This window comes from Diadema setosum, chromosome 19, assembly GCF_964275005.1.
Source record: "Diadema setosum chromosome 19, eeDiaSeto1, whole genome shotgun sequence".
NCBI classification, from domain to species: Eukaryota; Metazoa; Echinodermata; class Echinoidea; order Diadematoida; family Diadematidae; genus Diadema; species Diadema setosum.
In genome coordinates this window covers 17,478,272-17,500,028 of record NC_092703.1, presented here as the reverse complement: position 1 = coordinate 17,500,028, position 21,757 = coordinate 17,478,272, and the positions used below count along the sequence as shown (strand labels likewise).

Below are 21,757 nucleotides of genomic sequence, written 5' to 3'. Positions count from 1 at the left end.
CTCTTAGTGAGAGAATATGAACATGCAAAAAGAAACACAAGGAAGGTAACTGGAACTTCAGCACTGCTGTAGTAAAGATTGACTGAGAATGAATGCATAGCATCCTCAAGACGGCACTATTTATTTTTTAATGTCAAAAACATAGTTAACATAACAAAGTGCATTATAATCAAATGTTAAATAAATGTATACTGTTTTGATAGACACATGAAAGTTAACATATGAGGAAGAAGAATACTGTATACGCCAAATATTTCGCGAGGTTTTTATTTTCGCGAATATCGCGAGTCAGCTGCTGTTTGCGAAATTAAAAACACACGAAAATATTGACTCTAATACCGATACGAATGTGACGTACGCGTATACATTTCTCCGTTCAGTACATGACTCCATGATCGCGAATTTAACCACTCGCGAAATTGTCAGGAAGTCCTGATTCGCGAAAATTTAGACTTGCGAAATATATGGCGTATACAGTAACATGGAAAGTGAACATTTATTGAGAGTAAAAAAGATATGTCTATCAAAGTATTTGATGTTACTGCTAGTTAACAGAAACAAGACGACAAACTGCAGAGAAAAAAAAAGTGACTCATATTTACTGAAAAGCACAAGTTTGGAACTAAACAGAAATACACATACAAGGATTGCTCTTATTACTACTAGACACTAGGCACAAAAATGCTTTTCATATTTTTTCAGATTGACTGCCGTGAGCTGCGTCAGACCAGCCCCCTGTCACAGGTTGTACCTCCAACTTGTAAGGCAGAACTCCCTCTCATATTTGAATCCAACATCAAGGGAAAATTCACCAGGTAAGAAATAGGATGGTGAGAGTTTGTAATGTACAGTCATATATTACATTATAAATCTCCTTCACATACTTGGATTTACCTAGATTGCACATAGGCTCATTGCAAGAAGAAGGGGGAAAAATTTACTAGTACTGTAAAAATTGAAAATCGCAAATGATTTTCACGCAGGACCACATTCTTTACTGAATGTTGATTACTTATGATTTTTTAGTCTGAAATTAGAATTAAATTAAAAGCTCTTATTTTGCACGGGTTTACATTTCTCAAATTTTTTAAACTCTGTTGGGCAGTGAATTTAAAACATGCTAAAATATCGCCACATGCAAGGGTATGTTGTATCTTTGTGCACTTAAGATAGCCTTGGTGTCAAATTGCGAGAACAACATCTCGCTAATATATATTTGCAAAAATGGCAGCTTCTACAGTATCTACCTGAAATATATATTTGTTCAGTATTTTGTGGTTATCAAGTAGGGTGCAAAGTTTGCGAACACTGCCGCACACAAAATTTTTCCATGATCACAGTATGCTATTTCCAATTTATGCTTTAAAAGAAAGTAAAAACTTTCAGAGTAGAGTCATTATGTCTTATTATTGGAAAATTGAGCAAAGAAAATGGGATTCCATCGGGATTATGTCTTAAGTAAAAAGAAGATAAAAACTTTGTCATCAAAATGTCACAGAGTATAATAATAATATATACACCTCACCTGCAAAATTTAACATTCCTCTGTGCTCAGAGAGGCTCCATGCTCGTATGAAGATTATGTCAAATGTTAGGTTTTACTGTTGTTTGAAAATACTCATTGATGTATCAATTTAGGCCTCAGTGAAAAGAAAGGTGGAAAACAGATATGTTCTTTATGCAATGCTCTTTATGGCTATTTTGCTCTTTGCTTAGAAACGTGAAATACACCGTCAATGGGCGGCATCGTGATCATGTGACTGTGTATGCAGATGTAGTCCCAGTGGCCCTTGAGTTGTCAACAGAAATGCTGAAGCTAACACCCACTCCAGGCATGCCAGCTGAGGCAGGTTAGTATATACCAGGAAAGGATCCGGAAAGATATAATGAAGTACAAGAGCAAAAGGGGCAAAAACACCAAAAGGAGGGGAAGGTTGATCAGGTAGATGTTTTGATTGACAAAAATAGATTGACAAAGACAGAGACTCAACAAGTACATAGGTACAAGCAAGTAAAAGATGGAGAAATGAATTATGACATGTGGACATACATGTATTTACAAAACATTGTTACAAATATTGTCCATTTCTTCAGTAATGAAACGCTTTTCAAAATTTCTTTCTTTCTTTTTTTTTGCATGAGAAATTTTTTTGTGTGTGTGATAAACTCAAAGATCAAAGTATTTGGCTATGTCGAAATGTAAAGCACAGAGTGTTGCATCCCAAAATTTTCACTTGTCTTACACCCTTTGAGTAATGCAATATAATGGTATTTGTTGCAGTGGTATACTCAATTCTGAGGTGAAGCTGATTGCAGTTTGTAGAAATGGATGGTTTGAGTCATGCCCTTCACAAAGTCTGTTCTTGTTTGTAGGGCTGAGGGATGTCATCCGCCTGATGAACAAGAGAAACTATCCAGCAGAATTCACGTGGCAGCCTATCCTGGGTGAGAGAGGCACTGCATTCTCCATTAGACCAGCCACAGGTAAGACACATGAAATGTGTATTCAACATTGAAATGGTCAACTTTAGCTGTCACAGTGATTATGCATTTACTGTTTGTTCCAGCAACAGTCTCCATGGTGACGTTTAAATTGTAGTTTGATTGTAATTCCTTTGGGCATTAAATCAAAATGGTATCTCCCAGACACCTTGAGGTAAAAAGTGTAACTCTCAATATAACATTGTACAGAATATTGTGAAATGCATCACAGCTACATTTTTTTATTTTTTATTTTTTCATAAAGCATCTTGAGACCTTTCACAAGATTTGGCTAGAGGTATACAATGTTTGCTTTGGTATACATGTCAGCCAACCATCAATGTCTGTGTCAGAAATAAATTGATATGAACTTGAACTCTCTATTACTATTTCATCCATTCCTTATCACAGGTACTGTTGAAGCCTTTAAAGACTTGGAATGTGAAGTGGTGTTCCACCCCTCCTACCACGCCCCAGAGGATGGCCTCTTCGCTCTCCAAGTCCATGGAGGTGAAACACAGCACCTCAAATGCCTGGCAGATGTGAGTACACAGTCTTCTATTTTGAAGTGTGTGTGTGTGTTGGGGGGGGGGGGGGGAGGGGGAGGGGGACCAAAACACAAACAGCTGATAACAAGAAGATTGTTTACTAGCTTCAGAGAGCATGAAATCAACAGCCTTCAATCTTTCATTGACAAAAAAAGTGTATAAAAAAGAAACAAAATTTTGTTATAACGAAAGAAAACGGCCGGTCCCGAGCATTTCGTTATAACGGGAGTGCACTGTACTCATTTTTGTTGAGCCCACCGGAGGTGAGGGGAGACTAAGGGATCGCCTGTGGCGTCTGTCCGTCCGTCGTCCGTCTGTCCGTCGTCTGTCTGTAATGCTACAAAAACTCTTTACTCTGGGCTTCAATTGCAATCAAACTTTGAGGGAAGAGGGGTCATACAAAATTTCACGTTTTACCATATATGAAGGTCACCTCAAGGTCAAAGCTCACAGGCAGGGGTCAATGAACTTTAGGGCCCAATGTTAAGTTTTTATGGCGCATTTCTATTATGGGTCATAACTTTTGATCCATAACTCCATTTGTGACCAAACTTGGATGGTAGATGTCCCTTGGGGAGTGGATGGTCACTACAAGGTCAATGGTCACAAGAATGGATCAACAAACTTTTAGAGCCCAATGTTAAGTTTTTATGGCGCGTTTCTATTATGGGTCATAACTTTTGATCCAAAGGTCCGTTTGTGACTAAACTTGGATGGTAGATGTCCCTTGGAGAGTGAATGATCACCACAAGGTCAAAGGTCATAAGCAGGGGTCAACAAACTTTTAGAGCCCAATGTTTAGTTTTTATGGCGCGTTTCTATTATGGGTCATAACTTTTGATCCATGGGTCACTTGTGACCAAACTTGGATGGTAGATGTCCCTTGGAGAGTGGATGGTCACCACAAGGTCAAAGGTCACAAGCAGGGGTCAACAAACTTTAAGGGCCCAATGTTAAGTTTTATGGCACATTTCTTTTTTGCCATAAATTTTTACCCTTTTATATCTCTTTTTATCTGTTATATCTCTTTTTTTTAATCTGTTATATCCCATTGGCGTACAATTTCTTGTACGCGAATGGGCGAGACACATTATGGCACTTGCCTTGTTATTCACCTCAATGTAATGTTTACAACTCATACATGTGCTAGAACTCCATGGTAAAAAGGTCAGAACATTTGAAACTAACACCACTTTAGACTACTCCTTTTTTGGCCTCAGATTATGACTATTTCTTGTTTGTTAAGGAAATGTGCAATGTGCACAAAATGTTTGAGTGGCCATAAGAAACAGACTGCACAATGAAGTGAATAATGCAGTATATTGATCCTACAGACATAGCTCTGTAAGCTTTTCTTGTCACATGCCACTAGAGAACATACCAAGAGGGCAGTCACCTATGGGAAAGTCATCAATTCAAACTACCCCAAAATATGGTGAATACGTAATACCTTGTCAAGAGTAAATGAAACAATGCCTCAAGATTATTACGTTAGACCTGTATAATGTTTGTGTATATTTTCTTTGTGAAATATTACTCCAAATGTGTTAAAATGTAGCAGCTGCTGTAGTCAACTTCACATATCTCTATTTTCTTCCGACAGCTGGGGCCAACTCAAGTGATGTTCATGGAGAGGAGAGTTTTATTTGGTCAAGTTCCTCTTCATCTGACCACCACTAGGACAGCTGTGCTGCACAATAACAGCAACAACCATGCCTATTTCCAGGTGAGAAGATACATCCACTGTGGCCTGATGATAATTCTACCCCTGCATCTTAAAGAGTGCATGCACATGCATGAATATGCATGGTTGTCACCGATCTTCTTCAATGAGATGCACCAGTATTTTTGAAAGAGCTGCCACAGAGAACTCGACGGAAAAATACAACTCTGAACTGATATCTGGTAGAAAGAGGAGTTTGCTACTTGTTAAGAAGGAGTGTATTGGTGATCACACTTATTAAAAAACACACAAACAATTACACTAGGCATACTTGTGTTTGGACTATTTGGTAGCTTGAAGGAATGGGAGGAACACTGTCTTATTACAATCAATTGAGCTTTGAGATATGTCAAACTGGACTCCCTTAATGTTGCCAAATTTTGTAACCCCAAAACAGAAAAAAAAAAGAAGTGCACATAAGTGAATTGTATAATCACCATCCACTTATGTCTTTGTCATGCAAGAGAGCTGTATGATTCCACCTGTTGTAGCTTGTTGCTGGTTTAGTGATTGACTGTAAATCCATTGAATTGGCCTTGATGTTGTTCCCTGTCAATGTTTCTATACTTTCCTTGACATTTACACATCACATTCCTCACTAAACTTTGTTTTGTCTCTGAAACTAGGTGGTAGACCCCAACCCAGTTCCTGGCCTCAGTGTGTCCCCAGTCCAAGGCGTGGTGCCTGTGGGCGGGACAACAGAGCTAAAGATACATCTAACTCCAAGTGCTGTCATGAAGTTTGACACCCGGCTGGAGGTGGCCATTAGGGGCTGGAAGACCATTGACCTCAGGATGGGTGGTACAGTGGAGCCACCTCTTGTCGACATTGATATGGTACTTTATTTCTTCCTTTTTGCCTTTCATAAACAATGCATTACATATCTCTTGGCTATATTAATATTGATGTTTGACCCAAACAAGAGTAAAGAAGTTTTTAGGAGGTTTGAGTATGCTCCCAAACCTTATACAGTACACATTGACTCTACTCAAAAAAACAAAAGGAACTAAGGATTTGTTGAAACTAGAATCTACACTGGAAGAGAAGACTTAGTAAATCAACACACCTTATTCTGATTTTGAAGAATATCTATCCAGGTTTTGTCATTTTTTTTTCATTGTTTTTGTTTTGTTGCTTTTATAAAATACAGGCCTTTTGTATAACTAGGCCTATATCATTTATGTTGTAGGTAAAATTTGACGACATGTAAAAATTAGGAAAGAGTTCATTTTGCTGTTTCTCAGGATTTTTTTTCTTTTTTTGTCTGTGGTTCAAGAGTTTCTAATAGGACTGGCATCTCTCAAAATTTACCTCCATTTTCTTTCTGAACAGCCATCATTCCAGCTTGGTGGTGTGTACTGTGGCTCTAACCTGACCATTCCCTTTAAACTGGTGAATCGGGTGCGGACCAGAGCCAAGGTTGTCTTTGACCTCTCCCGCTTCAGGGACTTCTCTCTCAAGTTTGATGCTGATGTCATGGAAGGTGAGAAATGCTCCAGCTTTTCACTTGAAATGCTGATCTAACCTGTAAGTTATGATTGATTAACTCAAGGACAGTGATTATTCCATGAGGCAAAACATACAGAGTGATTAAAGACAATGATATTGAAATGCAATTTCTCAATTCCCTCTTTTTTTGTCATTGTGTAGGGAAAAAGTATTAAAGTCCTGAGAAAAGAAGTATTTCAGTCCAATTAATGATTTTTTTTTGTATGTTTGGTTAGATCACTTAGGTGATCAAAATGATAGTGTAGACAGTGGAGACACCTCCATGGACCGTGTGGGATGTTATGACTGAAAAACAAAGGCTTACATTCCATCTAGAAAAAATTTCCTGGCCATTGAGCCATTTCCTAACTGATTAGTTCTCTGGTTTACCTTTCATTTTCCATTATGAAAAGAGAAAATACTCATGAACAAATATTACTCATAGGACTTCTTTTATACAGTAGGACATGGAATTACAAATATTGTGTCCTTATTATTCTATTTTCTAGAGTCCTATCACCCAATGCCCCTCCCTGTCCCCACACACAAACTGTTATTTTATATTATTGTATATTCACTGTTGTAAAATACTGTTGTCTATCTCTCTTAATACTCAGAATCTGAAGACACAATGAACCCAGGCGTGTTTAAGGTGACAGTTGGTGGAGAGCAGACCATTGACTGCCAGCTAAAGTTCCAGCCTACTGAGGTGGCATCCTATGACTTCATCATCCCTGTCAGCATCAACCAGACTGAGGCTCCCACACCAGAGTCCACCCCCTTTCCACCAACACCTGCCCCCTCCTCAAAGAGCATCCAGCACATCATTGCACCCCGTCCTGTGGTGGTGATGGTGTCTACCCCAAAGCGGCGGATCATTGCCACCGCTCTGCGGCAACCCCTTCAAGTGTCCGACACAGACCTCCACTTTACCCTGCCGTCAGGTTACCTGGAAATGGGTGTGTATCTTTTGGCTATTATTCATCATATCTACCTTTTAAACCTAGTCTTGAAATGTAATTTGTGCATCTGTATACTCTTCAAGGAATCAAACATCAAAGCAGAAGAAGTAGAGGTATACAATGATCCTTTACAGAAGCAGTTCAAGGGACAACAACATGGCAGCAAAATCATTACTTGTATTAACAGATTTGTTGTACAAGAAATATTAGACAAGTGGTCTTTCCAATTTTTTTTTCTATCTTTTGTTGTAATCACTGTATGCAGGTTTTGATACATGTATTTTTGATACATGTATGTATTTATTTTCATATAGTTATTTATTCATACGTCTACTTAGTAGTATGCTCCGTTATCGTGCCATTTTTTCTGCATTTATGACACAGCTTCAGTTAATCTACCTTGCCATAAAACTTCATGGATTATGTTTCATCAGTTTCATTTTTTTCACTCTGTATGCTTCTTATTTTGAACTGTTTAAAGTATCTGTGCATACAATTATATTTCCTACCCTTGTGCCACAACAGAATTACCCATGTAGCCGCTTAACATGTATGATTAAAACTGACTGGTTGATCGTTCACTTAAAAGTTTGGCTTATGTTTAGTAGGACTTCCTTCTTCTGCAATTAATCATCCTCAAACCCAGTTCCAAAGAACCCCTCATTATATTCTTGTTCCCTTGGACATGTCTCATGTGGACCAGGTCTATCCAGCAGTACTCAGCAGAGCCAGTCCATCATGCTGGTCAACAACAGCACCAAGCGACTGGAGTGGGCCCTGGACCTGCGCTCCTGTGGCAAGGCCATGGAGGAAGGCATCTTCCGCTTTGTCCGTTCCAATGGTGTGCCCTTCTTGACCTTTGAAAAAGGTCGCCAAGAGGTGAAAGAGACTTTGGAAACAGGAGAGGTCTACACACTGGGATGCATGTTCTGTCCAGGTGAGATCTTAATAACTTTGTGTGGTGTTAACATGGCTTTAAAAGTGTTACCGACATGATATCTTAAAGGTCATTTCCTTCATTAAGATCTCTAACAGAGAGCAGCTCATTATAACTTAATTTTGTAATCTTTTTTCAGAAGATACCATATTTACTTCATGTATTTGCACTTGACAGTCAAATGAATCTAAAACAATAAATTTAATCAAAAGAATAAAGGGAAATCTTTATTTCCAAATTATTCTAAAACCTTGGGGGAGGTCAATCTTGAATATGACAAAAGTGTTTTCCTTTGCCACATACAATCTGCAGATGAAATCTGCAGGGCATGCAGGGGAGAAGGAAAGTATACATAAGATGACATCACGAGAAGAAAGATGACTATTACCTGCTTCTCAGTTCACACAATGTGAAACCAGTCATAATAACTGTAGTACTTCAGATTTTATACAGTAAAGCAGTAACTCGTGAAGTACTGAAGAGTGTATTTTGTATGAGGAGCTGCTCTTCCCAAAGAAATATCAATGACTCCAATTTGAGTGTTTTGATATCAAGTGTTTAATCTACTTCATGTCATCAGGAGATATCTGTACAATAAATCCATTCTGTCATCTAAATCTAAATGTGAGCAATAACATTTATTGTTGTCATTCCTTCACATTCAACAACATTCATCATTTTATACCACAGAGGAACCAGGTGAATTCCAGGCCAAGGTGCCTATCATCCTAGATGGGGCCACAGATAGACCATATCAGTACCTCAACGTACATGGCATCCTCAAGTCCCCACAGCTGACCTTTGACCCCTTGGCCATTGTGCTGACCCCGGTTCCTCTCTCAACGAAGGTCTCTGCAGATTTCACCATCCGGGCAGCAGGTTTCAGGAAGTATGTATACAGCCTTTGTATATTTCTGTTGCCATAGTCGAGATATCAGACATGTTGGAATGAAAATCAACAGCTTACTGAAAACTTTGGCTCAATCAGTATTATTGAATTTACGTCTGAAGAGATCACTTTGAATAATGTAACTTGATTAAGGTAAAATAAAATTGCATTGTGTATTTGTTAAAAGCCATGTATTCTTTACATTTAGTAATGTTTTTTTTTTTTAGCATCTGTTTGCCACTGTCCACTGTGAGGTTATTGTAGACTATTTGTTCTAAAATTGGCATTGCACTCATTTTCTTTCTTCTAATAGGGAGACTGTCATTGACGTTGAGCTCCCAGAGGTTGAGGTTGACGATGGCAGCAAGATGTCTGTCCTTAGTGTGACCTTCCCCGATGGTCAGACCATCCAGCCCTGCAGTGCAGATGAGGGTCACAAAGAGCCGTTTGTCCTCAAGTGTAAAGTGACCTTCTGCTCCTCCAAGCCTGTCTCCTTCACCAAGCCCATCAAGTTTGTGGACACTGTTGGAAGCAGGTACATACAGCCCAATGAAGGGATCTTATGTTGCATTGGCTGAAAAGCAGTGCAAATTAGCAAAAGTTCAATGAATATTGAAATAATTTACATTTTATATCTGACAGTGATTTTTCTCTCAGAAGGGTTAATGAAACATGTTTCATGAGTGTCCTGGCATGTCTGCCACAATGCATAAATCTCAGTTGAGTTCACAATACTCATTGGATTTGCTCTCCATTGAATACCAGCTTCCTGCGCAGAACCATTATGTCATTACTGCACAACTGAAGGGAATCTGTCCACTATTATATGTTTCTATTGCAACTGATGCCCATGATTGTTTTTTTTTTTCATCATGGCTTCTACTAAACACTGATTAATTTGGTACTTATTTACCTTAATATAGGGCAATTTGTTAATTTGTTGCCACAGAAATATTGTGACACAAGAATTTCATCAGTTTGCATGTTTATATTGCTAACTAGGCAATGATGCATGTTTGCAGGGAAAATAAATAATGACATCCACTTATTCTTAGAATATAATTTGAGAGAGTCATTATCTCACTCAAACCTTGCAATATGCCAACAGATTCTCCATACCTGTCACTGCCACGGCGGATAACTGCCTCCTGGTTGCCTACCCCTTTGTGGCCAAGCATCGTACTGACTTCCAGATTGTTACTGAACAGGGGCACAGCCTCAGAGGCCACAAAACTGCCTCCCATGAAACTGTGAGCAACATGGGTGAGGCTGTCATTATGCCTGTCGAATCACCGAGCCGACCTTCGACCCACACCAGTACCAGCACTAGCTCACGTTTTGGTGCCACTACATCCACCTATGAGGACACAGAGAGTATCACAGGTATATTGGACAATGATTTACTGAAGGCAACAATTAAACTGGCGGCTTTGATGTACGCTCCCTTTGAGCTTTGTCTTGACGGCATGTCCCATGAATCTTTAGCTATGTAACATTGTAACCTTCTGTGATAGCATCTTATCCCTCAAGTAGTGGTTCATTGTAATTTGTTGGCTGTTAGTGTGACTTACAAATATGTTAAATACAGGTGAGACCTTTGCAGCATACCAACACTCACATTTCTTCTTCCTCCCCACTCACCCCATCCCACACCTTGTAGAGTCCACATACCGCAGTACCCCACGTGATGGTGCAGTGAACCGTGTCAACTACAGCCACTCTGCCCTCCCCTATGATGACTCCCGCATGGGACTGGCCTCACGCTCTCTGGGCTCGGCAGCATTCCCAAATGAGGACTCTGAAGAAGGCATCTTCCACTCTGAGGTGCTGATGGCTGTGCAGCGCTGGATCACCCTGCATGGCTGGTCTGGAGGACCATTCCCTGTGTCTCTCCCAGAAGGGCTGCGCAGGTGAGCAACTTGATGCTCTCAATGCAATGCATAAGTACAATGCTTATATAGAGTGCTGTTTCATGAGACCTCGTCTGGTCTCCTAATTTGCAGTGAATGGTCAGGTATGTCATATTTGCGAAATACCATTCTTTCATGGGATTGTATTACACTATCACATGCACTCTCTTGTGTAATGTAAGATGAGTTCTCTTTTTGTCAACAAAATTACTCTTTTTCTCTCATGCACATGAAAGAATTCACTTCACCAAGGAGGAAAACCAGCCCCGTAAATTCATAAAATCATTTGTATTTCCAAGTCAACAAGCAAGATGTTTGTCAAGAACTTTCAGCTTTTCACTGAACTCTACCATCAATTATGTATCTTTCTTTTTTTTTTTTTGTCTGTACAAATGAAAATATTAGTATGCCAATCAAAGTTTTAATGTTTGAAGGGAGCACACCAATACTTTGATATTCATCATTGATTAGTCACACACTATTCATATGTCATTCACTTCACCTCAGTGGTGTATCCAAGGGTTCCGCTGCAGAGGCAGCTCGGGACAAGTCCAGCCAGAGCTCACCAGCATCCAACAACCAGAAGCGCAGCTATACCAAGACAGTCTATGACCTGATGGCCCACCTCAGTGGGCGCCTGGTGCCAGGAATTCCCATCAATCAGGCCCTCCCAGCAGACCCTACTGAAAAGGTTCTGCAGCTCCACTGGCAACACTCCACACTCCTCACCTTCTTGAGGTATGTCCTGCCAGCTTTAGTAGCAACAATTCCTGGTTTTCCCTCATGTAATTTCGATTAAATCGTTAGGTATGTGTTGTGATCCAGATTTGGATCACAGTTGGGATATGTAGGTGTCAAGATATTGTTTGCCATTCGTTTGTGTATTTGTCAATTCAGAAATTGGTTGTATGGTGATCATTTTTGCATTTTATTGTTGATTTAGGCCTATGATTAATCCTAACTCGAGAAGTTCTAGCTGCTAATCTTGTTTTTACTGTATCAAATCACTTCCATTGTAGCTACACGTAAGCCCTGCAAAAGTTTACCCCTGATTTGTTGTTTTGGTCATTAGTCCTCATTAATGAATACTCTAGCATAGTTTAAGTCTAGTCCTTTTGATGGTAAATTTACCTTGATTCAATCCATCCCCATTCCCCCTTAACCTCCTAGGAGTCAGGGAGCGGGTGTGGCAGGCATCAAGCCAGAGTACCTCTTTGAGCCCCAGGACTACCAGAGATGGATGAAACTGCAGGAGCAAGTGCGAGAGAAGAAGAAGGCAATGCAAGAAGGGAAGTCCACTGTTGCCATCACGATTGAGGAGGAGCCCCTGGATGAGACACTCTTTGAGTCTGTCTCCAAACGGGCTTGGACAGACCTCCTCCTGCAGACCATCAAGGTGAGGAGTTACCTTGGCAACAATGCTTGACCACAACAATAATCACTACATTTTCAAATGTTACTAGACTTGGAATTTTTCAACACTGACAAATTAGGTGATCCGATCTATTTGGAAATCAACGATTCAAATCCTGATCCCAATAGGCATGGCCATAAATGTTTCATCTGCGTTTAGGGGATATTTGCCGTGTGATGTTTGGATTCTCATTTAGAAAAGGGAGTCAGACCTGCCATCTTTGGTACCGAATTCCGTATACACTAACGAAGATACAGAATGAAGTATATTTGACCTTTGACCCCACTTTCCACAGCCAAGATGGTATCTGAGCAAAAAGTGGTGATTTTGTGAAATGATCCTTGTAACATGGTCTTTGCGTGTGCAAAATGTGGGAAAGATAGGACATGTATTCACCAAGATACAGGATGAAACATTTATGACATTTGACCCTAATTTACATACCCAAGATGGTGTCCGATCAAGTAGTTGTTATTTTATGAAATAATGTACGTGACATGAACTAAACATGTGCAAAATATGGGGGTGATAGGGGCTGTTTTTCTTGAGTTATTGCAAAGAAAGTTGAAGAAAGAAAGAAAATCTCAATACATCGAAGATAAGCTTTAATTGCAACCAAGTTTTTTTTAACGTGATCCCGACATAGTATGAAAAAACAGTGTGTAAGTAATGATAGTGCAAAGTCTCAGCTACAACATATTAAAATCAGGGAGAAATTCAGTGAGCTAGTGCTCGAAAAAGATAGTCATGTCAATTTTCATTTGCAGAAAAAACTGCACTCCCATAGAGATAACACGTCATAACAAAGATAGAGAAAGAAGTACATATGACATTTGACCCCACTTTGCACAGACAAGATGGCATCTGAGCACAAAGTAGTTATTTTGTGAAATGATTCTTGTAACATGGTCTTTACGTGTGCAAAATATGGGAGAGATAGAACATGTATTCACCAAGATACAGGATGAAACATTTATGACCTTTGACCCTAATTTACATACCGAAGATGGTGTCTGATCAAGAAGTTGTTATTTTATGAAATAATGTACATGACATGAACTAAACATGTGCAAAATTTGGGGGTGATAGGGGCTGTTTTTCTTGACTTATTGGAAAGAAAGTTGCAGAAAGAAAGAAACATCTCAATACATCGAAGATAAGCTTTAATTTCAACCAAGTTTTTTAATGTGATCACGACATCGTATGAAAAAATGGAGGACACACTTACGATAGCCCAAAGTCTCAGCTACAACATATTAAAATCTGGGAGAAATTCACCGTAGTGTAAGTGAGCTAGTGCTCGATAAAGGTAGTCATGTCAATTTTCATTCCAAGAAAAACTGCACTCCCATAGAGATAACACGTAAACTGGTGAAATTTGACAACATTACTTTCAATCCGTTTTTACGAGGTGATAACGTCATCCAGTCAAAATTTTGTAAGACACTTTTAAAAGAACATTAAATAAGCTACAACATACTGAAATCTGGGAGAAAATTAACGAAGGATAAGTGAGATACGCTCGAGTGAACTTGAAATTTGGTGACGTCATTTTGAAAATTTACTTTTTTTATTTTATTAAGAAATCTATTATCTTTTGGTCATTTTTTCAGCATCGCCAACCCATGAATTGACATGTACAACTCATCAGCTTTCAGAATATGTAAAGAAAATGGGGGGTCACCGTCCATCCTGACGAGTAAAATCGGATTTAAAATTGGCGGTTTTTTTGCATAGTTGCACTGTATATCGCCATTGACGCGCGCGCGGAATTTCAACTTTGACGGGCCTGTATGACGTCATATTGAGTCGGATCGACTTGAAACTTGGTAGAAATATTCCTTGACATTTCAGACATCCGATCAAAGTGAAAAAACGGGAAATTTCTATTGTATATGAGCTGTGCGTGCGTATATGTGCGTGCGCGTACGCGTCCGTCCGATTTTTTCAATTTTTCAAAAAATGCTCCAAATGGTCTGAAACGTATGCAAAAAAAATTTGAGCGCGATTGGAGCATACAAATATTTCAACGCGCGCGTACGCGCACGTTTTAACGATGCGATGAATTTTGAAAACATGAGTAGAATTCCCTTGAATTGAAATTTACGTGACGTAAATTTCATTGAAAAATTCCATTCCATTAATGAGATATGATTGAAAATGTGTTTTCATATAATGACGTCATAGTGACGTCACGGTCGACTGATCACTTCGATTTTACTTGACCCGTCGTCTTTGGGACATGATACATATATGGTATAATTTTGACATTGATAGGAAGAGGACTTTTTGAGCTAATCTCTACACAAATTTTGTCCAGAAATAAAGAAGGAAAAAGAATCCGTACAGATACAGAAGGTGATCCGAAGGATACTCGGATCACCTAACTAGAGCACAGTCACATATGTTTAATGAAAAATGTTCCTGAGATGCTGTGGATTTGCTGAGATTTATTGAATGCAAATGTTCTCTCATGTTGTTGCCAGCATATTTGCAGATATATCAGAGAGGATATAGAATGCAAGATTAAAAATGAGATGAACAAATATGTAACACTAACATGAGAAATGGTTCAAACTGAAAATCAGTTGAGTGTCATGAATGTGATGCACATTGTAATGCATCTTATTGTTCAAGGTTCAGAGACAAGATCTCACTTTCTTGTAATCACAAGACTAGGACAGCACTTCACTCTGCTATCTCTAGCATGTATCTTACAATATGTTGTTTGCACTGATGTGTTGCATCATATTTCATCTCGTGATAGAAATGAAATCATGCAGTGTGTGTTTTTTCATTCATTGTGTTACTGTAATATTCTCAGGTACTTGTTCTGGCCCGCATTACACCACGTCAGTTCCGTGGCCTGCCATGCCCCGGGGGTGTCAGCCTGCCCTCTATCAATCCAGATCCACTTTGCAGTAATATCTACTCTGTAGCAGAACGTATCTTGCTTTCCTGGCTCAACCACCACTATGAGCAGCAGCGTCACAAGATCTGGAGCAACTGTGACAAAGGTAAGGCATCTTTTAATGTTGTTTTTCTTTACGCAGTTGACTTTCTTTGCTATTTTTTAACAAGTGTCGGTAGTCTCTGTACATATTGATTAATCAAATGATTTGGATATGAATTTGATTATGAAACCTTGTATGTTCAGTCATGCCCAAGAATAAAAATATGATTGCATGTACAATGCATCTCAAATTCCAAATCGCCACACATTCTCAGTGTTTCAGAGACAAGGCCTCAAACCCTGCCTGTGAAGGGAGAAAGAATAACAAAAAATGAACAGAAATTTGAGGATATCACCAAAGTAAAGTTTGGTTATATCATAGGTGTAGTTGTGTGTGACGACAAATAGCACTGTACCACTTCTAAGAAAGACACAGAACGAGTGTAATATTAAGTGTAACAGTTCTTATGTGTGCAGTTTTTCTTTCATTACAGTAATTTGTCACATCTTCTTACTAAATTTAAAATGACATTGATTCATGTGTGTTTTGTCCAGCATGTGACTACTTATTCTGAAATATTTCAACTCATGTTTGAGAATTAATCGTCTCATCTGTGTTAAGTCTTCAAAGGGAAATGAACTCATGAGATGATAATTTGGAAGAATGACAGTAACACAGAGAAAGTCTTAACAAAATCAGACAAATGGCCCCCCAAAAAAAAGACAAGAAAAGAGAGAAGTTGTGATTAACTCTTTGAAAGTTGCCAGATCATCAAAGAGTGAGCTAAAATACCAGTTTTGTTCTTCTTGTCACTATGGTATTTGTGCAGCTCTCCGTACTCTGTTTATGCTAAGGTAATGGCCTGGTAAACTGAATTCAGTGAATTCCAGACTTCAGTGCCATGGCTATGAATGGTGTGAAAGAACATATTATTAGTGATTAATATGCAACAAAATCATTGAGACATTTTTCCTGTGATAAGATTTGTTATTAGTGAAACTTTGCTCACATTAGATGATTAATTGATGTTAATACAGCCAAAACTTTATTACATTTGTCTGACTTTGTTCAAATTTTAATTCCTTTGAAGCTCTTCATTCATTTTGTTCAATTAGCATGACATGTCTTCAGATGACTTCCTTCTCCTATCAATAATATTTTTATCTCTAGTTTTGGATTGATGGGTTAATCTTCATGATAAGAAATTATTTTTGTATTTATGAAAGAAATTTTGCATGTCACTCCATCTTTTTCTACTCACTTAAAAGCAACACCGATATAATATTTGGAATGTTTTTCTTCTCTTCTAATTTTCCTGAAACTGTTCTAGCCTTACTGCAGTTGTACAATGCCCCTCCAGGTATATGCATGAGACTGTTCAAGATCTTTTTATAAACAATTATACCATGACACCCCTATCCTGACACTATCTCACATAATTGCTGCTACCCAACTCCAATTCCTATCTGCAGTCAGCAGTGTTAACATAGTTTTACAATTTTAACCTCTGTATCTAATGCTTATGTATACAGGTATATATTGCATATAATACTTTTGTATCTTGACCACCCCCCCCCCCCCCACTGTACTCTGTGCTAATTGAATAAAAACCTCTGTTGTTAATCCCCATTATTTACTCTACAGTACATAACAGTAAGAGGTTGATGTTCTTGATATAGCGGTGGAGGGTTTGACCATGCTTTGTGACTGCATCCCAGTAACAGCTTGCAGATTTTTTTTTTTTCAGCAACAACATTGGAACATTGCTTTTTTTTTTGTTTTTTTGTTTTTTTCAGTATAAATTGATGGGGTGTATTAAGCAATCATTTTTCAGCCATATCTATCATATTCATGTTATTCATGGACATGCGCAAATGTTTATACATACATAAATACATACATACAGACAGACACACATAAATGTTCTTACATACATACTACAGTCATGCATATAGCACACATTCATACAAACAGATGCACATACAAATTCATGCATACATATGGAACATCCAAATATACATATGTACATACATGTGTACACATGTTCACATGTAATAAAGAGAGAGAGAGAGAGTTATAAAAGAAAGAAAAAATAAGAACTGGATCATGATGGCTCATCACACGACAGTGTTCCAGTTAGCTTTCAATTATTGGTCCTGGTGTTGCTTTCAGTATTGTGAAATTCACAAGGGACATAGTCTTGCTTGAATGGTAGCCGTCTTTCATACTTTCTTACCTTGTATGAGGAAGTGGGGCTCTCAGTCTCCTGTTTTTTAATGTCTTTGTGTTATATCTAGTGTAGAAATAGCAGGTGTAGGATTGATGTAAATAGTCTGGTTAGAAATAATGAACTATGAGTGGCAGTCTACGGCTTCAAGATGTGCTTCTGTAGTCTAGCTAGTCCTGCATATTCTGGAGTTCTTTATTGCCTTCAGTTATCCCTAGGCATTAGGAAAATTGCCCATAATTGTTTTTCTACAGTGCACACAAATAACTGACTTGATGTGCGAGAGAACATCTGTTTTGTGTCCTTTCTCCACTTGCTTCATCCCAACCTCTTCCCGAATTACTACTTCGCAGAGTTATTTTGGCTTGTAGTCAATGAGTGTTAAATAGATGTCTTAGTTTGAGTACTTCTTATGTACGTACTTTCATATCTTGGCAGCTGTAGGATCAAAGTTACATTGCAACAATGTGTTGCTTGTTGTTTATTTCATCTTTCCACGTTATGTAGAAACTTTTATGCATTTTATGCACTTTTATGCTACAAACATTGGTGCATTTATTTGAGAAATTCATAAGTACCGAATTTTTTGGAGGGATGTTTGAAAAATCCACAAGTTTCATACGGTAGCTCATATCATCATGACATTACCAATAAAACACTGGATATTCTATCAAATTGCCAGGTAACTGTTTCCTGTGACAGGTTGGAGTTGGAGCAAGAAATGATATGCTCTTAATTGATATTGTAAGGCAGCTGCAATATAGAAACTTATTTTAATCTTACTGTCGTAATAATTTACAATATACAAATGACTCACAGGTTTGAGTGGGTCGGTAGGAATTGTGTGCAGAAAGTACTCGTGCACCTCTGAATTGTTTGAACCCATGAAGAATATTAACTGAGCAGGTCTGGATAATTCAGAGTTACTATGTGTACACAATTGCTACTCACCCACAATAAGAACCTGTGTGAGTCATCTAATTCATAAAATGGGTCAGAAATTTGTGAAAATAATTGTCTGAACTGTGTGCTGAATATGGTTTACTGGATGCATGGAAAAATCATGCATTTGGCAGTTACTGGATGCATGATTATGGAAAACGGCACGACTGAAAAAAAAAAATGCATGCAGTCAGTGACCAATCAAATTGCAAGCATTCCATGACCCATTTGAGAATGTACAGTAGTGTTGAAAGAGCACAGATTGACATCAAATGGGAATAAAATATTCAAAAATGAAATAAAATAGGAATGTAAGTGAGCCATTATTTGACTTTTATACTCTATCTCATGCAGTCATTCTCAAGCAAATTTAATAGAACCAAATGCACAAATATCAAAATGTAACTATCATTGCAAACAAAGATACTGACTGGTGTTTGAACACACATATTTCTGTCTGACAGGTGGTGTTCCTCCATCCCGCTGGGTGGTCAACTTTGATTATGATCTTCTGGATGGTCTTGTCCTAGCCGCAGTCCTGGCTGCACACGTACCATTTCTGGTGAGTAGATTCTACATGTCAATTCTCTTACTTCCAGTTTCACAGTATGATTTTGGCAACATTTAGATGATAGATTGGCGCATGTAACATTTTCCCTCAAAACATACCTTTGTACTGTCATTGGAATGCATATCTGTACACATCCAGATAGCACTACCTAGAGGAGGCCACATGTTCATTGTTTGTGCTTCCTTAGTTGATTCCTCTTTCAAAGTGACAAGGCACCATAGCTCACTTAGTGTCTTCCCCCTACAACTGCATAATAAGTAAAAAAATAATGCATACTTCTTACTCTAAGTATGCTTCCTCCTCCTCATAATGCTTGAAATGATTTCCTAGATATAATTTCGTAGAGGCTAAGAGTACCTGCTCTGGTTTCCCACTCACCCACTTTTAGCTCTGCTGTTGTCCATATAATTTGTCCCCATATTATTGTTAATAGATGTTTTGTTGAATATACAATATTGCTCCCCCTTTTGCAGATCAAGACCCACCTGCAGGGTATGTACACACACCCATCTACAGCTGAGCAGTGCCTTCACAATGCTCTCAAAGTGGTCACTGCATTCAGATTCATTGGATTGGATTATGACATTCAGGTGAGCAATAATCTTATTATGTAGATATTATGTTACACATGGGCTTTCACGTTCTTGTGGAGTTTTCAGTATGCAATCTCTGCTGGAGATGATTCGCTAAATGTGAGATGTTGATTGAATATGTGAGGGCCTGCAATGATGGGTGACTTTCTAATTTTACACATGTGTACTCATTGTCTCATGTGTAGACATTGCCTATTTGATATAATTGCATTTGTTTTTCTTTCGCCACTGATATTGTGTTGCAAATATTTCCAAACCAGTGTGATATATATAGACTCACTATGACTCTCTTAGTTCTTATTTTATTTACAATTTCGGTATTTTTCACATTTAAAACAGTGATCCGTAGATGCAACTTTCTCTTTCTTTCTTTTTTTAGAGAAAGAGAAAATGTGAGTGTAAATTTGTCACTGATTTTTTTTTCTCTTAATCAGTTTTTATGAACCATTCAGTGCTGACAACTGCCTGTGATTCATCTAGCTAAAGGCCACCGCACACTATACGACTTTCAGTCACACACGTCAGTCAGTCGTGTGACTAAAAGTCGTACAGTGTACGTGCGGTGGCCTTCCGTGGTACAAATGCTCATATACCATAGGTTTCAGACTCATCAAAGGCATAATGTCATTGTTTCTTCAATGCACCTAGAGCTAGTTCCACTTAGTACTCATTCATTTCAACTATTGCATTCGCAGTATACAAATTTCGACTGCTACAGAGGGAGATGGTAAAACTATTTGCACCGAGGTGATTTCTCAACAGTGCTATGTCCCGAGATGAAGTCGAGGGACATGGCACTGTTGAGAAATCACAGAGGGCAAATAGTTCTACCATCACCCGAAAGAAAACAGTAGATATTTGTTTTATATCCCTCTTGAGCATTTTACTGAGTGATGACAAGGTTCCCTTTTGGAAATGTGCGGGCTTAATGTTAAATCTAGACCGTGGCAGTGCAGCAGTGCATGCAGCGCATAGCAAACGACACCGCTAGCGCTGCGCTGTATGTATGGGCCACCGTGTACTAAATCGTAGTTGATTCCTACGAGTGTCACAGCGTAGAACTCCGAGAGAAGGAGTTCCAGGACTATAAGTAGGCCTAAAGTGGCTTCGTTATCCAGATCATCTTCAAAATCGGTTTTAGTTTATTAAAATAATTCCTAAACCGTACCTGATATGTTGTACTTCTGCTGCAATTTACGAAATTCTGCCGTTACTTGAAGCAGTCACTTTGTCAATTGAGCTGAACTGCATTGTTCACACACACAAGTACGCCATCGCACCACATATTTCTGTGATGCCATCGGCACCGCGCTTGCTAGCCACTGTCGCTAGCATGCAAGCATCGCTACTATGTGCACTGCGTACATTCTCATGTGAGAAATTTATATATCTATCACACAATCACAATTGCGTGCAGATCGTGGATTCCCATATGTACTATATCACGCTAGATAGTATGCCTTTGCATCGCATCCAGCTGCTCATAGATAGCTAGTAAAACTACACTTTTTTCGTGCTCTGCACAATCATATTGCAAGAAACTTTACATGAGGGATATAATAATGACTATTTTATGGCCCTAGAGCCCTAATGAGCTTTTGTTGTTGTTCTTTAACTTGCTTCATTCAACCCAAATGTGTAATTTGTACATGTCATCCGGACTCAGTCAGCAAATGAGCAAATTTTGAACTAGCTTTTGAGTTCCCATACATTATCTGCATGATGAGGAAATATGAGGGCATCACTTCATGAATAAAAAAGGATTATTTTTCCTTTTAGCAGTCTTAAGTGGGTAATTAAAGTGTAATGATAATTATGACATGTTACAGGTATTTTCTATTGTGCTGCGTACCATTAATCTGAAGTGGTATATAGCATGGTATCCTTGATGATTTGTTGTAATCTTGTTTCCATGTGTGTTGCAGGCTATTGACATCACAGATCCCAACCCCATATCTCTCATGCTGCTGTGTCAACACCTCTACCAGAGGTTGCCCCAATACATGCCCAAGACATCTGTGGAGTTCACAGGATCCCTACATGCTACGGTGGCAAGACAGGTAAGCTTGAATCTGAAATGAAGCCAAACTTGCACTTCAACTCTTCTTTACCTCATTT

At 38.7% G+C, this 21,757-nt stretch overlaps 1 protein-coding gene across 1 annotated transcript in view; it reads left to right on the top strand.

Moving 5' to 3' along the window:
* The window catches only part of LOC140242761 (cilia- and flagella-associated protein 47-like), a 55,952-nt gene that overhangs the window by 17,369 nt on the left and 16,826 nt on the right, over nt 1–21,757 (top strand). Inside the window, exons 14-32 of the mRNA XM_072322520.1 lie at nt 703–815; nt 1,717–1,850; nt 2,374–2,484; nt 2,893–3,023; nt 4,633–4,755; nt 5,379–5,588; nt 6,085–6,235; nt 6,858–7,199; nt 7,906–8,139; nt 8,830–9,028; nt 9,342–9,563; nt 10,137–10,411; nt 10,689–10,938; nt 11,446–11,676; nt 12,109–12,334; nt 15,177–15,369; nt 18,940–19,037; nt 19,520–19,636; nt 21,565–21,699. Coding sequence (XP_072178621.1) covers nt 703–815; nt 1,717–1,850; nt 2,374–2,484; nt 2,893–3,023; nt 4,633–4,755; nt 5,379–5,588; nt 6,085–6,235; nt 6,858–7,199; nt 7,906–8,139; nt 8,830–9,028; nt 9,342–9,563; nt 10,137–10,411; nt 10,689–10,938; nt 11,446–11,676; nt 12,109–12,334; nt 15,177–15,369; nt 18,940–19,037; nt 19,520–19,636; nt 21,565–21,699 — 3,495 coding nt within the window. The remainder of the gene's footprint in view (nt 1–702; nt 816–1,716; nt 1,851–2,373; nt 2,485–2,892; nt 3,024–4,632; nt 4,756–5,378; nt 5,589–6,084; nt 6,236–6,857; nt 7,200–7,905; nt 8,140–8,829; nt 9,029–9,341; nt 9,564–10,136; nt 10,412–10,688; nt 10,939–11,445; nt 11,677–12,108; nt 12,335–15,176; nt 15,370–18,939; nt 19,038–19,519; nt 19,637–21,564; nt 21,700–21,757) is intronic.